This window comes from Ictidomys tridecemlineatus, chromosome 4 (genome assembly GCF_052094955.1).
Source record: "Ictidomys tridecemlineatus isolate mIctTri1 chromosome 4, mIctTri1.hap1, whole genome shotgun sequence".
Taxonomy (NCBI): Eukaryota; Metazoa; Chordata; class Mammalia; order Rodentia; family Sciuridae; genus Ictidomys; species Ictidomys tridecemlineatus.
In genome coordinates this window covers 94,247,423-94,272,679 of record NC_135480.1, presented here as the reverse complement: position 1 = coordinate 94,272,679, position 25,257 = coordinate 94,247,423, and the positions used below count along the sequence as shown (strand labels likewise).

Below are 25,257 nucleotides of genomic sequence, written 5' to 3'. Positions count from 1 at the left end.
TTATCTGTTTTTAACTATTTAAGAACGCCCACAGTGGCAAAATTTTGTAAGCAATGAGCTATAATATCTTTAGTTTTTTCCCCGGCCTGAAGGGGGCCCATCAAAAATCCGGAAGAAGTATCAACTGTAACATGCAAATTTTTAACTTTCCAAAGTCTGGCACGTGTGTGGCGTCCATTTGCCAAATATGGTTAGGTATCAGTCCTCTAGGATTGACTCCAAGATTAACTTGTGGTAAAAAGGTCACATAATTTTGACATTGTTTTATTATTTGTATATCTTGTTTCTTAGTTATTTTAAAACGCTTTTGTAAAGTATTAGCATTAACATGGAACCTTTTATGAAAATTTGTAGCTTTTTCTAGTGTAGAGAAAATATGTATGTCATGTGTAGTTTTATCTGCTAAATCATTGCCCAAACTAAAGGCTCCAGGCAATCCTGTATGTGCTCTGATATGTCCTATAAAGAATGGATCTTTTCTGTCCCAGATTAAACTTTGTATAGTGGAAAACAAAGAGAAAACAGTAGAGGAAGGGGAAATCCTACCAGCATCTTCAAGGGATACTATAGCATTAAATATATACTGACTATCAGAAAATAAATTAAATACAGAATCTTTAAACATAAATAAAATAAATATAGAATCTTTAAACATCACAAAAGCTTGTAAAACTGCATTAAGCTCTACCTTTTGAGCTGATTGTTTGGGTACTAAAAATGTAAAAGTTTGATCAGGGGTAACTACTGCTGCTGTACCATTATTAGACCCATCAGTGAATATATTTGGAGCATTCATGATAGGGGTTTTTCTTGTCATTTTTGGAAAAACTACAGGATGCAAAGACCAAAAAGACAACAAAGGATTAGATGGTAAGTGATTATCAAATGAAACATTAGATTTACACATGATTATTGCCCAAGTATTTAACTCATTAGCTAACTCATCAATTTGATCCATAGTATATGGAGTAATAATTTTATTGGGAGAAATTACAAACACTCCCTTTGCTGCTTGTATTCCTTTGAGTATTAATTGTCCTACAGCCTCAGGATACCTAGTAAGAATAGTGTTGGGAGAATAAGATAAATGTATCCACAATAATGGACCTTCTTGCCAAAATACTCCTGTAGGAATATTTTTTGTTGATATTACAAAAATAATAAAGGCAAATTTATATCAGTTCTATTCAAATGCATATTTTCCATATATGTTTCAATAATTTTTAATACCTTTCTTGCTTCAGGCGTTAACATGCGGGGTGAATTAGGATCTGATGGACCTTTTAGGATATCAAATAAAGGTCCCAACTCTCCTGTTGGTTTGCCTAGATAAGGCCTTATCCAATTTATGTCTCCTAATAACTTTTGAAAGTCGTTAAGTGATTTGAGTTGATCTACTCGTATTTGAATTTTTGGTGGATGGACCATGGTTGAGGATAATAGAACTCCTAAATAATTAATTGGAAAATTTAATTGTACTGTATCTATTGCTATCTCTAGATTATAATTTTTTAATAAATTTGTAAGTGTGGCATAACATTCTAGCAATGTGTTTTTATCTTTGTGTGCTAACAATACATCATCCATATGGTGAAATATTTGTAGTTCAGGATTTTGATTTCTAAGTGGCTGGATTGCTTTGTTAACATAAATTTGACACATAGTTGGGCTGTTAGCCATCCCTTGAGGAAGTACTTTCCATTCATATCTCTGATCAGTACCTTCATGATTCAGTGCAGGGATAGTAAATGCAAAACATGGACTATCCTCAGGATGAATTGGAATTGAAAAAAAACAATCTTTAATATCTATAGCTAAAACATACCAGGTTTTTGGCAAAGCAGACAATTGAGGAATCCCTGATTGAGCAGGTCCCATAATAACCATCTCATTATTAATGGCTCTTAAATCTTGCAATAATCTCCATTTACCAGATTTCTTTTTAATGACAAAAATGGGAGTATTATAGGGAGATATGGAAGGTTGTATATGTCCCTCCGCAACTGTTGTTTGACCAGGTCATGGGCTGCTTGTATCTTTTCTTTAGTCAGGGGCCACTGAGGAACCCACACTGGTCTTTCTGATTTCCAAGTAATTTTTATTGCCTCAGTGACCCCTTCTGATAACCCAATCCATGTCTATTTATTCCTTGATCTATTTGAATTGGTGCTGCTATACGTTGTTCTTGTTCTCCTAATCTTTTTTCTTTCCTGAAACCTTGTCTAGCCCTAATAGTGGGCACATTTGGATTGATGTTATTTGTTAATGTCAAACCTAATTGATCTAGGACATCTCGTCCCCATAAATTTATAGGAAGATGATCCAATACATATGGCTGTATAGTTCCTTCACATCCTTTAGGATCCTTCCAATCTAATACCATTGCACTTCTATGGGGATTAGTTGCCACTCCTAGGCCTCGAAGCATTTGAGTGGCTTATTGTAACGGCCAATGTTTTGGCCATTCTCGATGAACTATGATGCTAAGGTCTGCAACTGTATCCAGTAGCCCATTAAATTCATGTCCTTGAATATTTAGTTTTAGCATTGGGCGAGAATCTAAATATAAAGACAGCAGAGCCCAATCTACACCTGTGGAGCCTAATCCCCTGGAACTTCTTTCTATACTACTACTGGAAAATTTATCATGTAGGCTGGGTATTATTAATAACTGTGCTATTCTATCTCCTGGTGAAATTACTGATATACCCTTTGGAGTACTAGCTATAATTTTTATTTCACCTTCATAATCGGGATCAATTACCCCAGGACTTATCATAAGTCCTTTTAGAGTAGAAGAACTGTGTCCTAACAATAAGCCTACTGTTCCTTAGGGAAGAGGTCCTTTTACTCCTGTGGGAATGATTTGAACTCCCATCTCTGGAGTTAGTACTGCTCTGGCGGAGGCGCAGATGTCCAACCCTGCACTCCCTCTGGTTTGTCTGATGAGAGATCTGATGGATAATGTGTCCTGGGCACTACCCTGATGGTGTTGCTGGGTTCCTCCATGGTGTTTCTGGGTTCCTCCAGTGCCCCATATATTTGTGTCTGGTTTTTTTTGCAATGGAGCCCGATGCTTTTCTCTATGATATTGTAGGTAAACACCGGGTCCTTGTCCGTTTTTTGATAACGGAGTACCCTCTATGGTGGTTTGAGAACGGCATTCATTAGCTCAATGTCTCCCTCTATGGCATCGTGGGCAGATACCCAGTATTCTACTCCTTTGATACCTAGCTATGTTAAACCCTCCTCCTATGGGGCAATTCCTTTTTAAATCTCCTGTTTGTTCACAATTGTAGCATGTTTTTGGCCTAGCATCTAAAGCCTGTTGTACTGCCGCTGCCAAGACTTGCCCTTGTTTATTAATGTCTCTACATAATTTAATATATGTGTTTAAATCTCCATGTTTCCATGGTCTAATGACCTCTCTGCACCAACTATTTGCTTGGTCATAAGCCAGTTGTTTAATTAATGGAATTGCTTCTTCTGTATCCCCCAAAACTCTGGTAGCTGTTTGAATAAGCCTATCTACAAATTCAGCGTAAGGTTCATTAGCTCCTACCTTAGATAATTGACCTTGTAAATCTCCATGTCCTTGTAAAGTCTTCCATGCCCTAACTGCATCTGCAGCAATTTGTGCATATGTAGCAGTATCATATTCAATTTGTTGCCGTTGACCCTCGTAAGGTCCTTTTCCTAACAACATATCTAGATTTCTTGGAGGGTAACCAGCTGTTGCATTTCGCCTAGCCGTCTCCATGCAAAATTCCTCATTGGCAGCCTTCCATAACAAATATTGTCCTCCATTTAGCACAGATTTACACATGCTAGCCCAGTCTGCTGGCGTCATGTCCAAGTTGTAATGGATTCGACCATGCTTACAGTGAAGGATGCTTGAGGACCATAGGTTGTTACAGCCTCCTTTAACTGCTTCACTGTTTTGAAATCTAAAGCACAGTGAATTCGCTGCCCCCCTGCCTGCTCAAGTACAGGGCATGCTCATCTTTGAGGTCCTGTCTCAGGATCCCATCTATCAACTAAGGGGGTTGAGGGCCACTCAGCTGTCTCCATAGGTGGACCTGTTGGTTGAATTACACCCTCTGGTGATAGAACGGTGTTAGTAGCAGCCTCCTGTTGTAGCTTTTTCCCTAATAACTGTTTCTCCTCTAAGCTTTCTTCCTTTAAATTTTCTTCCTCTATCTGACTAGCTCGAGAGACCTTCTCTTTTACGTGATACAAAATGTCTTTCTCCATGGTCTGAACTCTAACAATTTACTTAACACTCTTTCGGTTTGTTTTTTACTAATTTCTAATCTACTATAAAGATAACGCAACCCAATAAGATAACACAAAATAAAACCGAAACAGAATGAAACAAAAACGGAACAAAAAAATCATTGTATCAATTTTCCTATTTTCTCGTGCATTTGTGGTCTATTTCTATCTCTTCCCCAGGGGCGAACAACTTCGAACCTTGAACCAACCATTTTTCCCAGTTTTCCTGAGAAAGTTCTAGGGATAGGCAGCTTGAAACAAAAACAGAACAAATCAAAACAAGAACACATTGTTTGAAATGGTCACCCATTCTCTCGCCTTCCCTTAGGGGCAAGCAATTTCACTTACCTCCGAGCTTCAGGCGTTTCCCGCATGGGCTGCCAAATGCCGCAGTCTGGCTGGGCACAAATCATGAGCCACTGAAGCAGGAACAAACTTTATTTTTGAACTCCACCAAAACACTTCACACACGCTCCCGGAGAATTCTCCCGAATGCCACGTGGCTCGTCCAGGAACCAGCCACCGGAAATATCTCCTCCGGAAATCCCTCCTCCTGAACTTCCCCAACCAATGGGAACTCTCCGGGAATCCCCAGGAGAACTCCAAAGTAGCATGAGAACTCCAAAGTAGCGGCCGAGTCGCATAGTAATGCCTCACCTGTCAACCAATACTATTGGCAAAATGCCAGGGGCCATTCCGATTTGGCTGTGGCTCTCAGCATTTGTTTAGGTCTTCATTCTGCAAACATTCAAGTTCTCTCCCTACTAAGCACAATTTTGGAACAGAGGATAATAAATAAGATATAGATTACGCCTTGCTACACAGTATTACTTAAGCACCTACTGTGAGCCTACTATGAAACATAGCATACAGACACAAAATAAATAGAGAACATAAGAGAAAATATATAAATGCTAAGAAGCACATTTGTAGGATATAAGTATGTGAAGTCAGCAAGTAACTCTAACACCTCTTATACATGAGATATTGCTAATATACCAGTGATGGAGAATTTTTTGAAAAGGTCTCATATAGGTTTCTGTGTTTAGAGAGGAGAAATCAAAGATCAAGTAATACAGATAATTTAAACATAAACCATGGAATTTTTTTCTGTCTTTAATGTCCCTTTAGAAAATATTTTGTAATTGTGATCTGTTCCAACCAGAAAAATGGAAAAAATAAGCAAAATCACTTACAGTGAGTAAAACTAGATGAAAATACTTCCAAACTGCTCTTTCTGTACAAATATTTATGGCTAATTCAAGGCCTACTTGCTTTAGACATCAGGAAACCATTGTTCAAGGTCTGACTTTGCAATAAGTAGCTTTGTGACCTTTAGCAAGTCACCTAATCTTTTTATGCTACAGCTTTTCTCTTTAATCCAAAACATAACTTTTAGACTCAGATCTTTGCTACTTCTTTGTGAAACTTTTTCTGGTTTCTTCTTCCCTGCCCACCCCTTATCTTCCCATTTTACTATATAGTTGTTTGAAAGGACAATTTGTTTCCTAAATTCACTTAATACTTGACTTATGTGTCTTTTCACTTTTTCTGTCATTTTTATATCTAGTTACAGTATTTTCAGTAAAGATTGCTAACACATGCCTGATAATTTAGAGGATTTTTGTTTTATTTGTTGTTTTGTTAACAGTGAAATGACTTTTTTTGTCTTTCAAATATACTGTTATATGTCATTTAGATATTTGCACCTGGTGATAGCACCAGATGAAAGGATTAATAATTGGAAAATAATTTCTATACAACATTACACATAGACACTCTTACTATTTACTATTTATAAATCTTTTAGCACAACGAGTATTGAGAGTATACACTTTATATGTTCTATCTAAAACTTTTCTATTTATTTTTATTCTTTTTAGTTATTCATTTTAACATAATTATAAAAACATGGAATATAATTTAGTCTAATTCAGTCCCCAGTACTTCCTCTTTTCCTCCCCTTCTGCTTCCCCCTGTTCTCTCCTGTCTACTCATCTTTATGCTATTAGAGGGTTTTTTTTTAATTAGTGCCTTGTGTATAGACATTGCATTGAGATTTTCTGTGGCATATTTATATATGTTCACAGGAAAGTTAGGTCAGATTCATTGAACCATTCTTCTCTTATCCAATCCTATCCTGTACTTCTCCCTACTCTTCTCTACCGATCTTTCTTCTTTTTGGATGGAATCCCTCCCCCCCCACCACACATACTTCTTTTATTTTCTCTCTTTTGTTTCCCTGATTTGGGACTAGGTTCCACATACCAGAGAAAACATTTGACCTGGGACTTTGTGGATCTAGCTTTTTTCACTTAGCATGATGGTCTTCATTTCTGCCCATTTTACTGGCAAATGCCAAAATTCTATTTTTTCTTCATAACTGAGTAACACTACATTGTGTGCATATGCCACATTTTTTTGATTCTTTCATATGTTGGCTCCATACTTTGGCTATTGTGAATTATGCTGCTATAAACATTGTTGTGGCAGCATCCCTATAGTATGCTGAGTTTAGATCTTTTGGATGTGTACCAAGGAGTGGGGATAGCTAGGTCATATGGCGGTTCTGTTCCTAGTTTTTTAGGAGTCTCCTTACTGCTTTTCAGAGTAGTTGCACTAATTTGCAATCCCACCAAAAATGTATGAGTGTACTTTTTTTTCCCTGTGCCAAACATGTTGAAGTGTTGGGCCTACATTTTATTCTAGCAGCTGCAGGTTATCTGGTCTACTCCCTATATATCTTTGATCTATTTTGAGTTGACTTTGTGCAGGGTGAGTGATAGAGATCAAGTTTCATTCTTCTCCATGTGGATATCCAATTTTCCTAGTACCATTTGTTAAAAAGACTGTCTCTTCTCATATATATATATATGGCATCTTTGTCAAATATCAGACAGATGACTGTGAGAACATGATTTTGCCTCTGTGTCTTTTACTCCATTGGTCTCCATGTCTGTTTTGGTGTCAATACCGTACTTTTTTTTTTTTTTCTTACTATAGGTCTGTTGTATAATTTGAGGTCTGATATTGTGATCATGCCTACATCATCGCTCTTTTTGCTCAGGATTGCTTTGGCTGTTCTGGATGTCTTGTTTTTCAAAATGAATTTTTGGACTGTTTTTTCTAGTTCTGTGAAGAATGCCATTGGTAGTTTGTTGGGAATTGCATTGATAATGCTTTTGGTTGTGTGGTCATTTTGACAGTATTACTTCTGCCTATCCAAGAACATAGGAGGTCTTTTCATCTTCTAAAGTCTTCTTCAATCTTTTTCTTCATGGTTCTATGATTTTAATTGTAGAGGTCCTTCCCTACTTTTTTATATTAATTCTCAAGTATTTTTTGAGGTTATCGTTAATGGGATGGTTTTACTAATTTCTTTTTAAGCAGATTGATAACAGATTTATCACTGGCATATATGATAGCAATTGATTATATATTTTGATCTTATATCCTGCTACTTTATTAAATTTTGTTTATCAACTCTAAAAAATTTCTAGTGTAGTTTTTTGGTCTTCTAAATATATGGTACGCTTTTATTTTAAGATTTGGGTTGACTTTCCTTTGAAAATATATTTTAAATTTGAATACTTCAAAGGTTGAATGTCAAGATTAGATTTCCCAGCAGAGGATTGTGTGAAACACCTCAGGCAGCCCTATTTAAAACTACAACTTCTATTTAATATGTTATTGCTTTTAATCTATCTGGAACAAGTGAGATTTAGTATAGTTTTAGTGTAATTATCAAGAAACCTCAGTTACCAATTGAATTTTGTGGTACTTCTATCAAAAATGTTTGGTTGGGCTAACATAAGAAATGTACTGATTTAAAAAGCCTTTCATGTTCTGATGTGGAGTGAGTCCATTCCTTTATCTAGATTATAATTGCTGGTGTTTCTGATAACTTCTTAATCTTCATTTATCCAGGATTTAGTTATGCACATGCACTCGTGCTCACACACAATTGAGTTTGGATTTGGTAGACAGAAATGTTGCACAGTCCCAGAAGTTGAAAAACAACCCAGATTTTTTTTTTTTTGGTAATTATTCAAGTCTTTAATGTATAAGATAGTTTTAAAATATACTTTTGGAAAACTGAAATAGACAGCTGTCAACATTATCTTATCTTGTTATCAACTGATTCTTAACAATGGTTTATAAGAAGCTGCTATTGTTTCATAAATTACTGCTTTATAATCAAAAGAAAAATCATGTGTTGCATTCTCAGAGGGGTGAGAACTTTCTGGGATACATGAAAATTCCTCCTCTAATCATGAAATTCACACATGTGGATTTTATCTGATACAGTGTAAATACTGAAAATACTGTAAATAGTACTTACTACCTATATACAATACCGTAATAGTTCTACTAAACAATAGACAAGACCATTTATTAAGCATTTATTTGAATATTTTATTTTTTCTTTTCAGTTATACATGACAGCAGAGTGTATTTTGACATATTAATACAAACTTGGAGTACATCTTATTCTAAATTAGGATCCTACTCTTGTGGTTGTACACAATGTGGACCTTCCCTGTGGTGTATTCATGATATAGACATAGGAAAGTTATGTCAGAATCATTCTACTCTTTTTCATCTTTCTGTCTCCTATCCCTTCCTTTCATTCTTTGTCTAATCCAATGAACTTCTGTGGTCTTCCCACGCCACCCTCACTGCCCCCGCTTTTGTTGTATGTTAGCATCCACATATCAGAGAACATTTGACCTTTAGTTTTAGAAGATTGCCTTATTTTCCTTAGCATATTTTTCCAATTACTGGCAAAAAGTTATGAAGTAATTCTCTTTATGGCTGAGTAATATATTCCATTATGGTTATATACCACATTTTCTTTATTCATTCATCCATCGAAGGCACCTAGTTTGGTTTCATAGATTAGCTATTGTAAATTAAGCTGCTATAAACACTGATGTGGCTTTGTCATTGTAGCATATACTGATTTTAATTCCTTTGGGTATAAATTGAGGAGTGTGATAACTGGGTCAGATGGTGGTTCCATCCATTTCTCACTGTGAATTGTTTTAGCTATTCTAGGCGTCTTCTTTTTCCAAGTTTTCTGAGGAATCTCCATACTGTTTTCCTAAGTGGTTACACCAATTTGTAGTCCCACCAGCAATGTATGAGTGTGCCTTTTCCCTCACATCCTCACCAACATTTGTTGTTACTTGTATTCTTGATCATTGCCATTCTGACTGGAGTGAGATGAAATCTATGTAGTTTAATTTGCAGTTCTGCCATTGCTAGAGTTGTTGAACATTTTTTCATATATTTTGACTGTATTTCTCTTTCTGTGAAGTGCCTATTCAGTTCCTTTGCCCATTTATTGGTTGGTCTATTTGTTTTGGTGTTAAGCTTTTTGGATTCTTTATATATCCTGGATATTAATGCCCTATCTGAGGAGTGGAAGCAAAGATTTTCTCCCATTCTGTAGGTTCTCTCTTCACGTTCTTCATTGTTTTCTTTGCTGTGAAGAAGCTTTTTAGTTTGATACCATCCCATTTATTGATTCCTGATTTTTACTTCTTGTGGTTTAGGAATCTTATTGAGGAATTCAGTTTCTATGCCGACATAATGGAATGTTGGGGCTGCATTTTTTTCCTAGTAAGTGTAGGATTTCTGATCTAATGCCTAGGTCTTTGATCCACTTTGAGGTGGATTTTGTACAGGGTGATAGATACGATTGAATTTAATTCTGTTAAATATGGATTTCCAGTTTTTCTAGCACCATTTGTTAAAGAGTCTATATCTTTTCTCCAGTGTGTGTTTATGGTGCCTTTGTCTAGTATGAAATAACTATATTTATGTGGGTTTGTCTCTGTGTCTTTTATTCTGTACCATTGGTCTACATATCTGTTTTGGTAACGATGCTGAGCTGTTTTTATTATTGTATCTATAGTATAATTTTAAGGTCTGGTATTGTGATGCCTCCTGCACCATTTTTCTCACTGTGGATTGTTTTAGCTATTTCTAGGCATCTTCTTTTTCCAAATGTGTTTTATGATTGCTTTTACTGTTTCTATGAAGAACATTATTGAAATTTTAATAGGAATTGCACCAAATCTATATACCATTTTTCGAATTGCACTAAATATATATAGCATTATGGCCATTTTGACAATATTAATTTGCCCACCCTAGAACATTTGAGATCCTTTCATCTTCTAAGGTCTTCTTCAGTTTCTTTCTTTAGTAGTGTTCTGTAGTTTTCTCTGTGGGGGAACTTCACCTCTTTTGGTACATTGATTGTTAGTTTTGTTTTGCTTTTTGTTTGTTTATTTGTTTGAGGCCATTGTAAATGGACAGTTTTTCTAATTTCTCTTTTTTATTTTGATGGTTACATTATTTTTTTTAATTTTTAAAATTTGTTTTAATCTTTTTTTACATCTGGTGTACTTTTTATTAAATTGGAATAATATGTTTTTTCTGTTAATCTTTTTTTAATTTGTTTTAATTAGTTACACATATAATACATTGACATATCATACATTTGAATCAAATGGGGTATAATTACTCCTTTTTCTGAGTGTATAGATTGCTGAATCACATTGGTCGTACAGTCACGTATATACATACAGCAATAGTAGTGTGTATTGTATTCTTCTGTCCTTCCTATTCCTCCTTCCCCTACCCTCACTTCTCTCTACCCAATCTAATGTGACACACTTCTTATTTTTTCTCTCACATTGTCATAGATGTAATCTGTATAATGATGAGGGTCTCCTTCCATCTTTCGTGCAATTCCCGTTCTCCCTTGCTTTCCCTCCCACCTTTCTTCCCTATCTAGAGGTAATTTTCTTCTCATGCTCTTCCTCCCTACCCCATTTCGAATCACCTTCCTTATATCAGAGAAGATAGCCTTCTCTCAGCACTTCTATTCAACATAGTTCTGGAAGCACTAGCCAGAGCAATTAGACAGATGAAAGAAATTAAAGTTATAACTATAGGAAAAGAAGAATTTAAATTAGCACTATTTGCTGATGACATGATCCTATACCTAGCAAACCCAAAAGGTTCTACCAAGAAACTTCTAGAAAACTAGTAAATGAATTCAGCAAAGTGGCAGGATATAAAATCAACACCCATAAATCAAAGGCATTCCTATATATCAGTGACAAATCCTCTGAAATGGAAATGAAGAAAACTACCCCATTCACAATAACCTCAAAAAAATAAAATAAAATACTTGGGAATCAACTTAACAAAAAGGTGAAAGATCAGTACAATGAAAACTATAGAACCCTAAAGAGAGAAATAGAAGAAGACCTTAGAAAATGGAAAGATATACCTTGCTCATGGATAGGCATGAAAATGGCCATATTACCAAAAGCACTTTACAGATTCAATGAGATTCCAATTAAAATCCCAGTGGCATTCCTTGCAGAAATAGAAAAAGCAATCATGAAATTCATCTGGAAAAATAAGAGACCCAGAATAGCTAAAGCAATTCTAAGCAGGAAGAGTGAAACAGGTGGTATCACTCTACCAGATCTTAAACTATACTACAGAGCAATCGTAACAAAAATAGCATGGTACTAGCACCAAAACAGGCTGGTAGACCAATGGTATAGAATAGAGGACACAGAGACCAACCCACAAAATTACAACTACCTTATATTAGACAAAGGTGCTAAAAGCATGCAATGGAGAAAGGATAGCATCTTCAACAAATGGTGCTGGGAGAACTGGAAATCCATATGCAACAAAATGAAATTGAATCCCTATCTCTCACCATGCACCAAAGTTAACTCAAAATGGATCAAGGATTTAGGAATCTAATTTCTCTTTCATCATTGCTGTACAGGAACACCATTGATTTATGGGTGTTGATTTTATATCTGGTACTTTGCTGAATTTGTTTGAGTTCTAGAAGCCTTCTAAAGGAGTTTTTAGGGGTCTTAAATATAAGATCATACCATTGACACATAGGGATAATTTGAGCTCTTTTTTTCCTATTCATATCCCTCTAATTTCTTTCTTTTGCCCAATTGCTCTGTTTTAAGGACTATGTTGATGACTAGAAGTGAAAGTGGGAATCCCTGTCTTGTTCCAGTTTTTAGAGAAAATGCTTTCAGTTTTTTGTCTTTATGATGTTGGCCTTGGCTTTAACATGTGTAGCTTTTACATTGTCAAGGTATGTTCCTACTATTCTTAGTTTTTCTAGTGTTTTAAAGATAGATGGATGCTGTATTTTGTCAAATGCTTTTTCTTTGTATGCATTGAGATACTAAGTGATTTTTGTCTATAAGTCAAGAATTTATTTGGAATTATAAACTTGATATATTTCCAGTTTTATTTAATATCTTATAAGCAAATTTTCCTAAAAATTGAATAGAGTTTTGAGCAAGTTAGCTGGTAACCTTGCAGAATCATCACTTACTTAAAATTTGATACCATCATAAACTCAAAATGAAATAATTTCTTAATAAATACCCATAAAAATTATTCTTATTACAATTACTGGATAGTTTTGTAATGCTTGTTCCAGTGGTCAGATCATCTTCCCTGGCCTTACTTCAGCATTAGACACCCTTGTCTCTTCCTCTTCTTGGCTCCTTCGTTCTGTTCACTGGGCTGGGGGTGAGGATTCATTCTAAATTTATTAGTTTCTCCCTTTTCTGAATTCTAAAAGTTTAGAATGCTTCAGGGTTCAGCACTGAACGCATTCTCTGTCTATAATCAGCTTCCTACATGAACTGGTCTCTTTCCATAGTTTTAGAGTCTCCATCTTGATATCTAATAGGTGTTTCAAAGTTAACATGTCAGAAGACAAATTTCTTATCTCTATCCTACTTGCTAATATCAATAATTAATCTAGCATCAAATCCTATTAAGCTCTAACTTTGAAATATATCCAGAATAGAACAATTTGCCACCTTCACAACTATTATCCTTTTCTAATCACTAGTCTCACCACTAAGTTACAGTGTTGCAAAAAACCTGAAATAAGTTTTCATTTAAAGAATTTTAACCAACTCATCACTATGATTTTCTTTGAAATTTTTCTTGACGCAAACATTTATTACATGCTTATACTCTTGTCTCTCCTCAGTAACTTCACCATATAGATTCTGTCACTTCTCCATTTGAGTCGTCCCCTTGTCCTGTCTTACTCAGAACAAAAGGTGAAATTCTTTGCATGGACCTTGGCTACTTTATTTGCTATTCTGACCCAGCACTGTGAATAGCACTTTAAAGCTCTATAGACAATCATTAATACATAACAGATTAAATGAATTATTTACAGATATAGAATGATTGATGATTTAAACTTCCTTTGAATAGTTTAGCTATCTCAACATATTGAATTAATATTCTTTTATATTCAACATTTATCACCCACTAAAAGTTATTTTTATTTCTTAAATATTCAGTTTGAAGTACAACTATCAAAATAAGGATATGCTCAAAAATGTATTTCCATCCTCTAATGAGTCAATTTCAGTCAATTCATTTCTATGATTTTCTTTTCCTAAAAACGTCTTAAAGTACAATAGTTCCTCCCTTATCATGAGGGAACTACATGGAAGACCCCCAGGGGATACTTGAAAAAATGGATAGTATGGAACCCTATATATACTAGGTTTTTTTCCTATACACACATAACTATAATATTTATAAATTAGGCAGTAAGAGGTCAAAATAACATAATTAAATATAATAACTATATTGTAATAAAAGTTGTATGAAAGTGATCCCTTAAAATATATTTTTGTATTGTACTTAATACTGCTTATAATGATGTGAGATGATACAGTGTGATAAGGTGAAGTGAGATGAGTAATGTAGGCATTGTAATGTAGCATTAGGCTATTACACAGTGGTTACTTGAGGAAATGATATCTAGCCATTCAAGCATTATCTCAGAGTTATCACAATAATATATGATCCTCAGACTTTTAGTATGTCCAGGAAAGATAAAACACCATGACCCATATTATTCAAACCCAATCCTACATGCCTATATTTATCACCCTGTAGTCCATTCAAAGTATTAATCCATCAAATGGATTAATTAACTGATAAAATTAAAGCTTTCATAATTTAATAACTTCGCCTCATAACATTCCTGCATTGCCTAATACATGAGCTTTTGGGGAGACACTTTTTTATTCATATAACAGTATTGTTCTCACAGAGAGGGTTAATGGTATCCATTATCTGTTTACCTTTCATCACCCATATTAATTTTACCTTTCAGGTACATGTTATTATAATTAGTCCCATGTATTAATTATAAATGGAATTTAAAGATTTTATAGTCCTTGTTTGACTACCTTACTTTAGAGATAAGGAAATTGAGGTCATCAAATTACTTGCCATATAATGCTATTTATAGAGGGACAGGGAACTTGGGTTAGCCTCTCCTTCCACAGGCCATGAAGTCCTAAACCACTGAGCTCAGTAACCATTGGTGGAGGTTACTGAGTCAATATAAAGTATTTGCCCATTTGGAAGGCTACGTGGAATTTTTTAAGTACATGTTTTAAAATCATACTTGCTTTTAAGTCACTTTCACCGAAGTGCAGCATTTTTGGCTACTCTTAATACTTGGCATTTGTAAAATGAGGTATAATAAAACCTACCTTCAAGGATGATTGTTTCTTTCTTCCTACCTTTTCTTCTTCACCAGAGGTACACTATTTCTTCTCAGACCCCAGGACATTTGAGTTCTACCTTTACCTCTCTCCTGGAAATTTTTTTTTAAAGACCTAAATGACCAGCTGATGACTTTCTCCCAGACATCTTCTCAGACCTCAACTTTATCTTCTCAGACCTCAACTTTTTATTCCCCCTCTGCCAGTGTCAGTACTCCAGACCACCACACAGCAGGCTGTTTCTGCCAAGTTATTCACCAGTCCTCACCTTGTTCACAAGTTCTCTTTCCTTCATTTCTTCTACTTACATGTTTTCCCAGGGATGTGTCTCTGCTTTTTTATTTATTCTGTGTTTATTTCCTGGGGAATTCTAGTCATTCACATGGTTTTATTTACAAATCTCTGTATGATCACCAAATCCATATCTCTACTTCTGGAATCTCTTCTGAATGCTAGGTGCTTGCCTGATTCCTCACTATCTACCCTACTGATAACTTCAGGGTCAGTATATTAGAAACTGAGTTCATCTCTCCTTCTCTGAACATTATAGGCTTTTTTTTTCGTTGTTCTTCATTTTTGTTAATCTGTACAGTGTATATAAAAGTGCAAAGAACCTAAATTACCTAAAGCAGTATTAAAAAATAAAAAGATGGTAGTCTTACACTACCTAATTTCATGATCTACAGCAGAAAAACAATAAAACAGTGTGATTGATTCTAATGTAAGAATTTACAAGCAGATCAGTGCAGCAGAATAAAAAGCCTAGAAGATTAAAGTTAAATGATATATGTGCTTTATATAATTTAATTTTCAATAAATATGCTAAAGCAACTGCATCTCTACTTCTGAAATTTCTTTCAAGTACTAGGTGTTTGCCTAAGATGGAGAAAGGGAAAGTCTTGTGCAAATGATACTAAAAATGAGGAATTGTCATATAGAAAAACAAAATTAACTTGAGCCCCTACTTTATACCATGATCAAAATTAATTTGAGACACATCATACATTTAAGAACTAAATATAATAAATATGTTGATATAATATTATATTCTTGGGTAAGTGGAGATTTCGTAGAAAACTTATAGAAAGTAAACACCATATGCAAAAATAGATAAAACTTCATCAAAATTATAAACTTTTTGTCAGAAACATAGTTAAGACAATTTATAGGCAAAGAACAGACTAGGAGAAAATATATTCTTTTTTTTAAAGAGAGAGAAAGAGAGAGAGAGAGAATTTTAATATTTATTTTTTAGTTATCGGCAGACACAACATCTTTGTTTATATGTGGTGCTGAGGATCAAACCCGGGCCTCACGCGTGCCAGGCGAGCACACTACCGCTTGAGCCACATCCCCAGCCCGAGAAAAAATATATTCTAAAATAAATATCTGAGAAAGGACTGATATTTAGGATACACAAAAATTCCTATATTTCAAGAATAAAAAGATGCAAACCCCATTTTTTAATGGGTAAAACATCTGATAACAGTTTACTGGGAAGATACACAAATGGCCAGTAAGAACATGAAAGAAACTCAACATCACAGAAATGCAAATTAAAATCTTAGTGATATGTTACTATATATTCACTAGACTGACTAAAATTCAAAACACTGACAACACAGCATGTAGGTAACACTGTGGAGAAACTGGAATTCTCCTGTAGTATTTCTAAGAATACAAAATGGTTTACACTTTGGGAAACAAACTGACATTTCTTCTGATATTAAAAATAGACTCTATTCTATGACCCAGTAATTCCACTCTGAGGTATTTACCCAGGAGAAATGAAAACATACATCACAAAAAAGACCAGTGTAACATTTAGTAGCAATTTTATTCATAATGGTTAAAAACTGGAAACAGCTAGGTGTTAATTAATAGGAGAATAGATAAAATCTGGTTTAGTTATACATTGAATAGGATTAAGTAAAATCATTTAGTGGATTATTGATAAATGTAACATGAATAAATCCCAAAAACACAATTACAAGATATCTTACACAAAGGAAGATAGACTGTGCTGTCATTTTATAAAATTTGAGAACAGTTACAACTAATCTTCAGTTGGGAGGAAGAATCAGAAGAGTGGTTGTGTCTGGAGTGATGGAGTCGGGATTGACTGGTGTGTAAGGAGTTTGAAGGATTGGGTGCTAGTCAGCTAAAAAGATATGTCCATGGGCCAGACACAGTGACACATGCCTATAATTACAACAACTCAGGAAGCTGAAATAGGAGGATTTCAAGTTCAAGGCCATCCTCAGAAACTTAGTGCAACTTGTTTCAAAATAAAAAGGATTGAGGATGTAGCTCAGTGGCAGAGTACCAGTAGGTTCATTTCCCAGTACCAAAGGATGATCAGGGAACATGGGACAGGCTTGCATAAGAAAGGAAGTTCCTCACATAATGAAACTGTCTAGAGACTTATGGCAAGAAATCATTATCCAGAAAGAAAGGAGGACAAGGGAATTCATGAGGAAGAAGAGGATTAGAGAGGTTGTCTCTGGAGATTAGTTATTCAGGTGATGTTAATAGCTTGGAAGGAATCAGAGAGCTCAAGAGTAGTAGCAACTTAGGGTCTTGTAACCACAGACTCTGTTACATTGTCCAGCAAACATTGGCTATACAGAGCAGGCAGGCTAGTAGTGGCTAAAAATCTGCTCATTTTAAACTGTTTTTGAAATAATCAAGTACGTAGAAATTTGGATTTGGCATTAATGAGCATTTGAGCAAGCTGGCCTCAACCTGCAGTAAAGAAATAAATAACCCAAGGGTCAATACATGGAGGCTATCCTGGGCTAATTTATATAATAACTGACAAAGAACTAAAGGGAAATTTTTGGAGTGATAGTTTCATTTACCATGATAGGAATTTAGGTTACACAAGTGAATTCATTTGTCAGAATATATACTTGGTTTATACATTTGTGCATTTCATTGGATAAGTTTTATAGCAAGAGAAAAATTCTAAATAAATATTGAGCCTCTAATTAGTGATATGCATGCTAAAGTATGTAGGGGGATATGAACTGCTTTATGCAGTTAACACTGACATGCCAAAATAAAATGATTAAATGAATAAATAGTTGGATTACGTGTATAATGATAAAATCAAGGTTGAGGTTTACTTGTGTTTATTGTAAAACTATTTCAACTTTTCTTTATGTTTCAAAATGTTTTGATGAAGTATTAAAGTTTGCTGTGTAGAGAATAGGCTAGGGGACCATTGAGAACACTATGCTATTGCATGAAAAAATATTTCACTGTTTTATATTTCTTGACCAACTATAAATTTTATTTTCATAAAACTTAGTCCTGTAGTTGATCATTTGACTAACTTATCTGTGTCATGTAATCTGTTACAGGGAAAGTCCTTCTGCTAGTGTTGACACATGTGCATTTCTGTCATCATTTATGTGCTCCAGTAGGACTCTGCTAATTGATGGTCGGGCAGAACTCAAAAGAGGCCTGCAGAGGCAGGAGAGGCATCTTTTTCTATTCAATGATCTGTTTGTTGTGGCCAAAATCAAGTAAGTATATTGCATACTCTGTCCCACATATCATTATACAACTGCATTTCCACTAACATACCCTTTCTATTCAGTGCTTACAGTAAGAATATCTGGTCTCTATTACCGTAGCTAATATCTGAAGTGAGTTTTATGTTTGTTTTGTTTCTGAAAAAAAGTTTCCATTGCTTCTTCATTAAAAATATGTTCATTTAGATCCTCTTTGTGCCACACCCTGAATAAATATAGAAGACACAGTGAAGAATGTGGTGGGTATTGTCCCTTTTGAAGCTTACATTCTAATGTGAAAGCTTATATTTTTATATGTATGGGGGGAATTACAAATTATGATTAGTACTGTGAAGAAAATAGGATAGGTTTGGATTCCTTTCCACATGAGCCTTTCCCCAGTGCTACTCATAATATGATCAGTTGCCTACTTTAGGGTGAAAGATCTTTTGGAAGTGATGTACCATCATTTATAATGTATGCTACTAGCAACAGAGACCAACCTTAGTGTAGTAGATATGGCAACTATATGAGGGTGTATCAAGAAGCAGGGAGGTTTGGAACCATGAAGGATATAAGGAATTTGGTTTTCTTCTGCAGTCGTAATGTGATATTTTTTATATACTTGCTCATGTTAGGTTGGAAGACAGGCAAGAGTGGAAGCAAATAGACTAGACAGAGGTTATTGTAGTCCCAATGAGAGATAATGAGGACATTATCTCTGGAGATGACAATTAAGGATACAATATTTCAAGTATGCCTTAGAGGTACCCAAGAGAACTCATCTATTGCTCAATGCTACATGCCAGTGCAATTAACACCTAGCCTAAAAGGTGGTAGCTGCTAATTCCTCCATCCCTCATTCTTATGAGTTGTGAAACATCATGAAAAACAAATGGCATTTTAATAAATCAATACTCAGATTTTTAGTCACTAGAAAATAGTAAACACTTTATTTTTACTACCAATACTCTAACACCTAAGTTATGCTATGTCATAAATAAGGCATGGTAGAGAAGTATTTAATTTGGCAAAACATTATATTTAATTGGAGTGGTATTAACAATGAAAAATAGCATGGATCTTATTGTATGTTGGATATTATTACAAATACTTTAATCTTTATAACTACCCTGAGATATTACTTTCCTCATTTTACAAAGCAATTGATATAGTCAGAGAAGCTAAGTGACTTTCCTAGTATTAAAAATTTAGTAATTAGTTGAGACCACATTTGAACATAGGTCTATTTTATTTCAAAGTCCATCTTTGAACCAGTGTATTTTTCTGAATTTGCTAGAAGATTTTACAACTGTATAGTTCTTTCATAATTAGTCTTTCCTTTGTGATGAGTTAAATGTTCCAGCTAAACACCTATCTAGTAAAAAAAAATGGTATATAAGGTTTACTGAACTGTTCAAATATTTTTTAAAAACTCAAAGCAAAAATAAAGATAAGACTTTCAGAATGTTTTAAATAGAAGTAATGCCTATAGCTTTGGAAATGAATATGATGTTATGAGTAATATAGAGAAAGAAAAGTCTCCTTATCCAACCTTTGCACTAGGTACACTTGATTCTATTAAAAGAAAAACAAATCATTTTTTAAAATGTAGATTATATATCATGCCTTTATTTAAATTTAATTAGATGATTCTATATGCTAGGTATTACAATAGGAGAATCACAGAGGTATAATTTAATTTTCCTAATAATTCCCCAACCTAAGAGTTGTTTTAGATATCAGACACTAAAGCTCAGGAAGGTTTGTCACATACCAGGAGTTCTCACAGATGGGATTTGAATGTAGGCCTTAATTCTAGCAGCTAGTTCCTTCTACTTGACCACGTTGTACTTATTAGGTGCCCGACCTGTGCTTACCCTGTAAGCAGATATCAAAAACCTAAAATAACCAAATTTTTTAAGTCTGGGGTCCCAGAGTTATTTATTTGTAACATACACTTGGTTGTTAGGAAGAAATGTATTTTCCTGTGCCTTTTTTGGATTATTATTCTCTTAGAAATTATGATAATATTCAGAGAAGGGGACCTTTGTTTTCTTACCTGAAGTTATCTATTGTTGTATTGCAAACATTTAAATGGTTTTATGTATCTTATGTTTTGCTAAAAGCCTGTTAGTTTCTTTTCTATTAGAAAATTACTATTCTTAGATACATTGGCAACATCTATGTCCATAATCTACTTCTATAGCTGAGTTTTTGTTTTTTAAAATATTTTTTAATTTAGATGAACACAATACCTTTATTTATTTATGTTTATGTGGTGCTGAGGATTGAACCTAGTGCCTCACAGATGGCAGACAAGTGTGCTACCGCTGAGCTACAATCAAAAAAAAAAAAAAAAACTGGGCTGGGGTTGTTACTCAGTTGGTAGAGTGCTTGCCTATGTGTGAGGGTTTGATTCTCAGCACTGCATATAAATAAATAAAAATATTAAGTCCATTGACAACTAAAAAAATTTTTTTAAAAAACCTTTCTCATGTAAGGTTTATACCATGTTTTATCTACATAATGCTTTCAAGATGACTCTGTGGGTTCACTTAAATGTTTTTATGAAGTAACAAACTATCAGTTAATTTAAATGCTGTTATTTAAGAGATTTGGTTCATAAAAAATTATTGTAAGTATTTTACATATCCATCAAAGTTTTTTAAAAGCATGAGTTATCTTAAGTTATTTCATTTTTTAGCAGAACCCAATACCCTTGAATCACAGCATAGATATTTGAGGAAATAATTATTATTATGGAATCCTGCCACTTTGAAAATATTTTATCTACAATTTTTCAGGAAATTACTTATATGATTATTTCCCATAGCAAACATGTAGATGTATTCACAGATCCATTTTAATATGAATTTATTTTTTTTCTAAAATAATCAGTACCAGGAAGAAATATCCCCCTGTAATGCCAAACATATGTCTGTCCTATCACCTTTCATTCTTGGATGAAGGATTAGGTGGTACCCTGGATCATTTAATTTGTTGCAATAATCTAAGACAGTATTTGATGCTTTGTACTTTTGATTAAAGGGAGACCTTGGGTTTCATATTAGTTCATCTTTAGGCTTTATTTGAAAACTTATTTCAGTTGTTAGGTTGAGCTTATAGAAATAAATGCAAGTGGGATAAATTATTGCTTAGCTGCCACTTACTTATTTAATCACACTAGGTGAATTTTAGTAAGTAAATTGGAGAGTTTAAGTGCTTTCTTTTATTTGCTGAAGTATTATATGTGTTCCATTTTGTGCTGGATGTTGTGATAATATTAGCAGAGAATTATTTTGAGGTTATTGTCATTTTTTTTACAAAATTAGAACAAGTATTAAAGCCAAATGGACCCTAAAATCCATTTTTTAAAATTCACTAGAAAGATAAATAAGTTATTTTTCTAATAAAATTGTAGCTTTTCATTTTTAAAAACAGGATGTGTTTACAAACATGAAAATATTTACAAGGAGGAGGATGTTATGTTAATAGCTAAAAACAACCATGAGTAATTTTTAGAAAAGAAATGACCTCACACACAATTAAGCTATCTCTAGTCCTTTCATTTCCTAATCAAATGATAAGCCATGAGTTCTGTTTAGATAAAAGGATATTTAACAAAAGTCTTGATTATTGATTCATTATCACTAAAGTTACCATTAGATAGTTATAGACTATATCATGATTTTATCCCAAAATATGACTATAACACATCTATATTTTATAATGAGGGGAGAATCTTCATAGAAACCTGTGTATTCCAGTATAAAAGTCAGAGGGTAGGAAAACAAGGTATGCTTGCCATCTTAATTTTATAGTAATAGAGAAATAAGGAATTGATTTGAGAGGGTTGTTTTGTGTTTTCAGCCAGTTACTATTAGATTTATACTTTTATCAAAATGGTACTAAGGGAGATAATAAATAATAATTTAGGAGCCAGTTCAAGTTGGATTCAGATTAATTTTTGTAGTCTAATACTGTTAGAGATTGAGAATGAAAACTTGGAAGAACACTATGATGCCAGTACCAACCATTTCAATATAAAGCTTTATTGGAAGACTTGTTTTAAATACCTACAAGCTAATCCCTTCAGCTTTATATCCACAAATGTTTGTGAGATTTGTCTCCTATCACTATAATAAGCACACACAGTCTCATCAGAAAGCCTTATATCTTTGGAAAGACCAAAAAAAAAAAAAAGTAGGCCAAAGAGAGAAAAGCTATAGGAAATTTAATGGAAAGATTCTCACATCCATGTTCAGTTTTAAGGCTTTTCATAGATGCATTATGTTTAACAGCATAAATATAAATATGCTTGGGAATGATTAAATGATTGCTATTAAAATAAGATTTTGTCTGTAATCAGATCTGTTTTATAAAAATTAAAGATTCATAGCAGTGGGTTGAAAATATTTAAAGAAGCCATTTATCTCAAATCACAAAGGTATTGTACCCAAAGGGAAGCATAAATGAGGCTTAGAATTTAGGTTAGTCTTTATGTATAGTTCCTGCAAATCCATTTTCATTGTATAAATCCCACCAAATAGTTATAGCTTTAAATATTCCATATATTAGAGCAGTTTTAGAACCATTCCATATAAAGTATTTTTGTTTCTTTTTAACTTTTAGTATTTACACAAATGGTTCTGGACGCTAGAAAGTTCTAAGTTTCCTGGGGCTTTCTTTATCCTTCTCAGTGCTTTCCAACTACTTAAGTCTCAGATCTATTATGAGTATTAAATCTATCAATTAAGTCAAAAGATATGGTGGTATCAGAGGTCTAAGGGAGATACAATTGAAATTATCTAAAAGCAGTTTTACTGGTGACTTAAAATAGGTCATCTTCTAGGTTCCTGGAGATGAGCGTTAACTGTGTCAACTTCATTCTTTTTTCTTTTCTAGTGTAGGTTCTGATTTTAGCCTATATTTATTCAGTTTTGCCAGATTATAAAGGAAAATGCTTAAGCAGAATCATAAGTGAGGAAATTTAAAACAACTTACACTTTTAAAGACTAGAAAGTCTTGCAGCCATTTAGTTAAAAATTACTCTAATTCCAGGTTCTTATGTGCCATAATTGTATAAACATTTTTATAACTCACGAGCCACTCAAATATTTTTTTAAAGTAAGCAAGATACAAATAATAAATGAACTAATTTTGGTAATAGCAGTACATTTAAAGTAGGGTTTTGATCCAAATACAACACTTAACATATAGAAAAATGAAGTAGCTAATTTAAAAAGAAAAAATATATTAAAAATACACCTACTAAATGTATCACCAAATATTTCAAAGCCTGTTTCATGGGCCTAGGTAGCTAAGCATGTCACAGTTCACTGTGCTAAGTGCTAAAGATAAAAACAATAAGACATTCTTTGCCTGTGATAAGTAGAAATGTCCTCTTATAACAAGTACAGAAGCTCCTGTGAAATTTGAAGAAAATAATGAGAAGTCCTGTTTTATTTTTTTCTCTCTCTAGATATAATAATAACTTTAAGATAAAAAATAAAATTAAATTAACTGATATGTGGACAGCAAGCTGTGTGGATGAAGTGGGAGAAGGTAACACCAATGCCATGAAATCCTTTGTCCTGGGCTGGCCCACAGTGAACTTTGTGGCCACTTTCAGGTAAGAACCATCTCACTGTCCTATTTTTGCCTGGCTTAGCTACGGTAATGATGTCTAGGATGACAGAAACAATTTAATCATTTTGTTGCCTGGATTTTTAAAGGAAAATATTTTATTCTGATTGTTTAGTCAATGTCTTTTGTGACACAAACATCCAACAAAAATACTTCTTCTGTGTCTTGTGTTTTACCTAATGACCTTTTGATTACAACATATGAAAATTATAAATACCAGAAACTCTTAGAGTCATTTACCTTGATTTCACCAGTGATTTTAAAGGGGTTTTACTGAAACAAATGGAAAGAAAGGAACTTCCAGGAATGGGAAGTGGAATAAGAGAGTCAGATTTTTAGGAAGCTCCTAGGTCCAATATCTCTTTTACCTAGGGTCTAGTTGTTTGATGCGTTTCAAAAGCTCAATATGTAAAAACAATCTTTCAAACCACTGAAACAGATCTTCACAGAACAGAATCAAGTTTTATAAAATAGTACAATTAAGTTTGAATATGGGTTTGTACTCCCAGATTTTGTAAGGGAATAGTATGTTTATTATACAAATAAAAATGACATAATGAAATACTGAGTTTCTTGAATCGTGTGTCTGGTTTTGATTTGTTATCTGTAAAGATGTGACAAATTAGTTTCCCAAGACTCATTCCTAGGTAGGGATGGGGTGGTTGGAGAATATATAGCATACAGAATATTTGTCCTCCTATCCTGAACATGCTTAGAGGGTACTTTTTAGTTCAAGGTGAATATACCAAAACTCTCACACCCATGATATTCAGTGGTTGCACCTCAACTCCAATGTTTATTTTACACTTAGAGATATTGTTCATCAAATGTATATGAGGATTTTCATTCTTTTTATCTTCCCACTACTAGCAAACTACTTGGGTATCATCCTGAATCCAGATTGCTAAAAATTTCCAAGCTGTTGTTCTTCTAATAAGGGCTAGGCATGCCATTAAATTCTGTTATGCACTATTGGCCTACCACAGATTTTAAGAACTTATTTGGAAGAGGCATGTGTTTGTATCATTCTCTGCATATCTTCTTTCCCATGACAGATTTCTGTAGATACTATCATTTTCTATTGTTTAATCTCTTTGGAGTTAAAAGTTAAAAAGAGAAATTTCAAGTAAGGAGTATCTACATGATGTTTTTAATCAAATAATTTTCATTAAATTTCATTTTAAGAAGGGAGAATG

The 25,257-nt window shown here is 33.9% G+C and overlaps 1 protein-coding gene across 5 annotated transcripts in view; it reads left to right on the top strand.

The window, feature by feature from the left end:
* Arhgap20 (Rho GTPase activating protein 20) overlaps positions 1 to 25,257 on the top strand; it is a 120,804-nt gene that overhangs the window by 53,488 nt on the left and 42,059 nt on the right. For 4 of the 5 annotated variants that reach the window (XM_078046968.1, XM_078046966.1, XM_078046967.1 and 1 more), the window contains exons 3-4: positions 18,260 to 18,424; positions 23,898 to 24,047. In XM_078046968.1, coding sequence (XP_077903094.1) covers positions 18,260 to 18,424; positions 23,898 to 24,047 — 315 coding nt within the window. Of the gene's footprint in view, positions 1 to 18,259; positions 18,425 to 23,897; positions 24,048 to 25,257 lie in introns of those variants that run through there. The other variant, XM_040285175.2, reaches the window with a different exon arrangement.